Source organism: Chiloscyllium punctatum, chromosome 38, assembly GCF_047496795.1.
Source record: "Chiloscyllium punctatum isolate Juve2018m chromosome 38, sChiPun1.3, whole genome shotgun sequence".
Taxonomy (NCBI): domain Eukaryota; kingdom Metazoa; phylum Chordata; class Chondrichthyes; order Orectolobiformes; family Hemiscylliidae; genus Chiloscyllium; species Chiloscyllium punctatum.
In genome coordinates, this window is record NC_092776.1 from 17,010,255 (window position 1) to 17,017,427 (window position 7,173).

General features: G+C 40.6%; 1 protein-coding gene across 2 annotated transcripts in view; it reads right to left on the bottom strand.

The window, feature by feature from the left end:
- Positions 1-6,828, bottom strand: part of aldh18a1 (aldehyde dehydrogenase 18 family, member A1) — a 46,478-nt gene extending 39,650 nt beyond the window's left edge. For both annotated transcript variants that reach the window (XM_072557297.1, XM_072557296.1), the window contains exons 1-3: positions 6,668-6,828; positions 5,862-5,958; positions 2,513-2,736 (exon numbers count right to left, since the gene is read on the bottom strand). In XM_072557297.1, the coding sequence (XP_072413398.1) occupies positions 2,513-2,736; positions 5,862-5,934 (297 nt within the window). In that variant the 5' untranslated portion in view covers positions 5,935-5,958; positions 6,668-6,828. The remainder of the gene's footprint in view (positions 1-2,512; positions 2,737-5,861; positions 5,959-6,667) is intronic.
- Positions 6,829-7,173: the final 345 nt, after the last annotated feature.

Here is a 7,173-nt window from a genome sequence, read left to right on the forward strand (position 1 = left end):
TGGTGGAGGGTGCATGTGAACAGTCTGCTGATGCACACTGAATAGTCAGTCTGTAATCTCTTACATTTTGCTACGTGTTGACTGTTTATAGCCAAAGACAGGATTTAGTTGCTGAAGTTGAGAATCAACGAGAGTAGTTGCATATCCGAGAACAGCAAGGAACAATGTTCTTCACTACTTTCTGCCACACCCATCTCTCCATCTTCACAGGACTATACTTGGTCCTCACCCACTAGCTGGACCATGTGTGAAGGTTTAGAGATCAGGAACCCCTGCACCACGGTGGGGGGACACTTACTTTTCCATTTGCACCAACTTATCCTGTAGTGAGAGAAACAGAAGGATTGAGTGATGGAACACTGCGTGAGCACTTGAAAGTTTACAGACTTGCCAGTGGTGAGCAACATTTTTCTTCTGCACGAATCCCAAAAAGGTCTACAACAGGAGAAACCTCCAGAACTGAAAAGGTGATGCTGCAAAAGGCATCAGCACATCAAATCACCATGCTCAGCTTCTTGTAGTAGCTGTGTGCGCAGTATACAGAGCATGTTGGTGGCAAGTCAGAAGGAGGCTCAGTGCCAAAGAGTATTAGAAGGTCTGTAGCATAGATTGGTGTGAGCCCTTCATGCACATGATGGTGGTGAAGTGGGCATACATGTGACACGGCTGTACAGCAATTAAACTGAACAATGCCCCGAGTGTATGAGACTGCAGTGAGAAGATTGTGGCACCTGCACTAGCAGAGCGCAGAAGACTGTTCATGGTCTTCCTGCATTGCATCCCTCTTCACAGATTCAGCACTTACCTCAGTGCAGACTACAGAGGAACCTTGATTATCTGAATATTGGATTATCCAAAAGGAGCTCTCGTGGTCCCGATAGAAACATTTCAAAGGCGTGTTTCCAACAGTGATCGCGTCTTTTGTTTACAGTGATTCAAAGGGCACCGTCTCCAAATGACTGTGTGTATGTGTGCATGCGCTATTTGGAGACATACCCCACAACGGCAGTAGTCTGGTTGTTGGTATCCAGTCCAGCTGGCTTGGAGAGGGGGCAGAGGGCGGTGTTGGACAGGGTTGGGGGACAATGTTAGACAGAGTTTGGGGAGGGGGGGGGGGGGGGGGGGGTGGGGAAGAAAGAAAACCCTTGTGCACGCTGGTGTGCTGCTGCAGTCTCCTGAACGGGGAGCAGACTTTAAAGAACTTTGAGCCGCAGAGGAAAGACATTTAAAAATCGATTAACCGAATAAAAATCGATTAGCCGAACAAATTAGTGCCTGCCTATCTTTCTGGCTCTGTTGGCTGGAGCACAGTTTTCAGACAGGAATCCATGAAGCAAGGACCCAACTTCTGACAGTTTACAGACATCTTCCTCAGGAGGCTTAGGAAATTCAGTATGTCCAGATGGACCCTCAGCAACCTTTACACACACATTATTGAAAGCATTCTATGTTGGCTAGTTGAAATAATGAAACAAATTAGAGGAAACCTTCAAGACCATCAATAATACTCTTACTGGCATAAAGTTCACCAAAGTGGAGGGAAACAACAACAAACAGCCATTTCTAGATGTCACAGAAGAGCCAACAGCCAATGGGGAAATTCAAACCAGCAGCTACAGGAAAATAACAGACCAAATGTTGAACTACAGAAGCAATCATCCCAACACCCACAAACGAAGCTGCATCCGAACATTATTTCAACGAGCCAACACTCACTGCAGCACAGAGGAACTACATAGAGCGGAGGAAAATCACCTTTACCATGTATTCAAAAAGAGCGGGTACCCAATGAACATAGTCCGCCGATTTCTCAGCAACAAACCAGCTCAGAACAAACCTACATCCAAAATCAATAGGGCTGTGTTTGCCATTGTCATTTCCAGTGCTTTAGGCAATGCCAGTTTGCATGTTTGATTTCATTCATTTTTTTGAAGCTTTCTAGTAGTTGCTACAACTTCGTAACTTGCTGGTCATCAGAAGACAACTGAAAATCAAACATATCGGTATAGGCCAGACAAAGTAAGGATAAGTAGCTTCCTTCCCTAAAGGAAGTTAGTAAACCAGATGGCTTTTTACAATATTCCACAATAGTTTCACGATTATTATTAGACTAGAATTCAGCATTTTTATTGAATTCAAACTCTACTATCTGCTGTGGTGGCATTCAAACCCAGGACTCCAGAACACTTTCTGGGTCTCTGGATTAGTAGCCCAGCAACAATTCCAAAATGGCTTCCAAAGAGTAGGTTTTAGGAAGAGTCTTAATTTAAAGAAAAGAGAGAGAGAGAGGTCAAGTCTACCCTCTAAAATGTTATTCTGCAGCATCTGTTACCAATTCCCATATCCTCTGGATAATAGTTAGAGGTACTGGCCCTCAGTCATCTACATAAGCAATGCCTAACCTTGGAACCAGCAGCAAAAGCTTCTCTTTAAGCGTTTTGAAAGTAGGAGTTCTCTTACAGAACATGCATAGATTAAACAGAATTCGCTGGTCCTATTACAGCGATCTCACCTGCTCAACAATGGAAGCAAGCCGACCAAGAGCAAGACCGCACTCATCACCTCGTGTCACCACTGCACTACCGAGCTTTACCACGATGCGCTTGGCTTGTTTCAGTTCACTCCGGTGGGCAAATGGTTTCCCTGGAGTGCGCCTTGGGGGAACAGTGAGAAATGGAACATTGCTCCAGTGTCGAGCAAGTTGTTTAATGGATGCTGGTCTAGAAATTGGCCAACCTTCAGAAAAGAGAGAGAAAACTCAGTTCATAACCTGGAAATAGTAATGCAGAAATAAAACAAAAAAACTTTGAATAATGAATATTTGTGAAATGAAGGTTACGCCTAACTCCTATTGCTATAACATTAGAACCATCGGAAATGAGTTTTAGTAACTAAATAGAGAAAGGAAACCAAACCTTTTACCTAGGCCTCATTTGGCCTTCGGAGCATCAAAGAAATTACTCAACTGGAACCATCACAACTTTTCCCTTTTCAGAAACTTATTGTATATTTGTAGATGTTTCTGTTTTTAATTAGTTTTATTTCCTTGTTTGAGAACATTTTATTCGTCTGGATGTAGGCTTGCTTACTGAGCTGGAAGGTTTGTTTTCAGACATTTCATCACCAGACTAGGTAACATCATCAGTGAGCCTCTGGACGAAACACTGGTGACAGGGCCCGCTTTCTATTTATATGTTTAGAAAACTAAACACAAACAGACAGCAGGCCATGCTACCAGTGCTTCATCCGGTGGCTCACTGATGATATTACCTAGTCTGGTGACAAAATGCCCAAAAATGAACCTTCCAGCTCAGCAAGCAAACCTACATCCAGAACCTCAACCTGAGCCACAAATCTTCGCAAAACTCACTAATTTTATTCGTCAGCGGCTATTAATTAATGCATTATGTGCTTCAACTCAAAAGTGAAGTTGGAGTACAGGTTTAAAAACAAACTGAAAACAGGGACACAGATTACTGCAGATGATGAGTTTGAGTATACATCACTGCCTCTCACTCATCTATCCACAAACGCAAACTTGAAACACAACATATGTGGAGTACTGTGGTTACTGAACAGCAGACTTCAATTTCAAAAATGGTCTGAAAAAGCTTCTGTTAGGAGCTGGATTCAAAATAATAACCATCTGTCAGGTTTACAAAAATGTTAAAAAAGGGGTTGGTATCCTAGAACTTGGGCATTTCATGGCTCAGGAAATGGCCCTTGAAACATTTTAAAAATGTATTTATTTAAGACCCTGAGGTTAACAGAGAGGGAGGTTTCATACAAATATAAATAAAACAAATAAAAACAAGTAGTTCTGGAAACACAGTAGTTATTTCAATTTCTGAAGAAAATAAATGACACCTTATTGTCTTGACTGCAGACTGTCTGTGGGCATTTCAAGATGACTTTCTCCCATCGGCTAGACTAGATTTAACAATTGCCTGTTCTTATTGTGACCTTTTTGAAAGATGCAAAGTTCTTTTCAAACTTCAAAAGGGGAAAAACACTTGACTGGGGGGCAGTGGGGAGCATGGGGAGATGATCAGCAATCAATGCACGCAGAGTCTCTCTCTACCCCACAGGGCTGTGGAAGCTCAGTCACTTAGTATGTTCAAGAAAACAGTGATAGATTTCTAAATATTAAAGACAACAAGGGATATGAGAATGCCATTTTCCTGCACTTTTGGATAGAAGATAAACAACTCAACCTCGAGCCCTGTGATCAGTGCCACAAGGATCAGTGCTGGGTTTACTGCTTTTCATCATTTATATAAATGATTTAGATGTGAACATAGGATATACAGTTAGTAAGTTTGCAGATGACACCAAAATTGGAGGTGTAGTGGACAATGAAGAAGGTCACCTCAGTAAAACAGGATCTTGATCAGATGGGCCAAGGAGTGTCAGATGGAGTTTAATTTAGATAAATGCAAGGCGCTGCATCTTTGAATGACAAATCAAGGCAGGACTTGCATATACTCAATAGTAAGATCCTGGGGAGTGTTGCTGAACAAAGAGGCCTTGGAGTGCAGGTTCACAGTTCCTTGAAAATGAAATCACAGGTAAATATGATAGTGAAGATGTTTGATATGCTTTCCTGTATTGGTCAGTGCATTCAGTATAGGAGTTGGGGGGTCATGTTGCAGCTGTACAGGACATTGGTTGGGCCACTTTTGGAACAGTATGCATGATTCTGGTCTCCCTCCTATAGGAAGATGTGTGAAACTTTAAAAGGGTTCAGAAAAGATTTACAAGGATGTTGCCAGAGTGGGAGGCTGAGAGCTATCAGGAGAGGCTGAACAGGCTGGCACGGTTTTCCCTGGAGCATTGGAGGCTGAGGGGTGACCTTACAGAGGTTTATAAAGTCATGAGGAGCATGGATAGGGAAAACAGGCAAGGTCTTTTTCCTGGGGTCCAGGACTAGAGGGCATAGGTCTAGCATGAGGAGGAAAAGTTTAAAAGTGACCTAAGGGGTAATTTTTGCAATAGACGATGGTGCATAAAGAGCTGCCAGAGGAAGTGGAGGAGGCTGGTACAATTCCAAACACTTAAAAAAAGATAGTTATATGAATAGGAAGGGTTTGAGTCAAGTGCTGGCAAATGGAACTAAATGAATTCAGCATATCTGGCTGGCATGGATGAGTTGGACCGAAGGGTCTGTTTCCATGCTGTACAACTCTATAACACTATGATCTCCTTGAATGGCTGAGTAGCTCAACAGGCAAAATGGCCTGCTCATGTTCCTATGAAGAAATATTGGAATGTTACTAATTATAAATCCATTCACCAGGTTTTTATTAATATTTCTACATGGTTGCATTGACTTATTTTGTACAGACAAGCATCACAAATAGGATCAGATTTCACATTCACTTTGATGAATAACTCAAAGTAAGTAATCTCCCTAAAACAAGGTCTACAAGATGCATTGCAGACATTTACCCAGTTTCCTCATGCAGCACTTTCCAAACTCTCAATCACAACCATCTAGAAAGGACAGGGACAGATACATAGGAATATCACCACTTGCAAGTTTTCCTCCAAATCACACATTATCCTGACTTAAGAAATATATTGCTGTTTCTATAGTGTTGTTAATTCAAAAAAGGTCTAGCATCAAAAATTGCTCCTGAACAACATTGTGGGAATACCTATCCCAAATGGACTGCAGCAGTTCAGAACCACCTTCTTCAATGCAAATAGGTATAACCTAGACAGCAATGCCCACAACCCTAAAATGTTTAAAAATTCTAATACCACTCAATCTGGATCTTACTAAGCACCAAGTCAAATTGCATTTTCCAAGTATCAGGTCCAAAAACATAACAAAACTTTTAAACTATTAAAATGCTTACATTTAGTTGCCCGAGAGCCTATTTTAGGCAGGCCAGAGTTGAAGTGGTGGATCCAACTAGTTTTCCACAGCATGATGAGGAGTGGGCACTTCAATATCTACAATACATTTAAAAAAAAGTGCATGAGCACAAATATTCAACAGTAAAGTGTTCCATATAGTACAATTACAGTAAATGTATTAAACAAACTAAATGCTCAATTTTAATATTTCTAATGACAATAACCTTTCTGCAAATAGTTGTGGTAAATCAAAGACAGAGTATTTCAGGTGAATTTGTAAACAATTGAACCAGCTTCGACTTGGTAAGTGTGGGGAGGGAGATATAATGATGGACAAAATTTCAAAATGTCTCAAAGACTTCACTTTAGGAGTATATGAGACATGCAATAAGATTAAGATAGTAAACCTAAATAATACTTTCAGTTGCATCATGTTGAAAAGTCACACGCTCAGAGGTAAATTTTAGAGAGGTGTAATAATCAGATAGATGAAGGGTTATTATCTCATCTTACTTAACAATCAGCTAATTGCCATGTTGGTGAGACAGTAGGGTTAATATTTAGTAGTGAGGACATCAAACAGGCCAATCAACATTCCTCATTTTGCAATGTGTACAATGTTTTAAATATTATACAGCTATAACTTTAAATAACATTATTTCACACAAACATTTATTGAGTTTTAAGGGTGAACCTGTGCTCTTTTCCTTCACCTGAAATACATAAGAGTTACTATAAAAATTATAAAGGCTTTTAATTGATTGATTGATATCAACATGTTTAAAAGCAATTCTACATCACTTACCAGAGTTTTTCTCCAATGGCAATGTGACTAAAACGAACAGAATCCAGCTCACAACTTTCTTACACTGAATTTCACTACAGCTGTTTGACAAAATGTTCTTTTTTAGACGAATGCTGAACAGTCATTCAGTGAAATAGATACAAAGTGACACCTCCGGGTGTGAGCAGCCTATCAGACTGTGCTTCCTGTGTATCAAGTGGAAGTGATTTCTGACTCCGCCCACTGCCCAGTCAGCAGCTGATGAAATCGAGAACGGAATTGCAATCATGGCCACGTGGGCTTCTTTTTTTACAAAAAAGGCAGCTAGTAGAGTTCATCAATTGTTAGTTTTGAAGACTTTCATTTCTTCAGTTTCACATTGTGTAAATTGAACAAAACACGAGAGAAAAATATCAGGTAATAAGAGTCACAGAAATTGACAGATGTCCACAAATTCGGGAAAGAATGAAATCCTCTGAGTAAAACGACAGCTCGATAAAATATTGTAAGAATTTCCAAACTCCTCA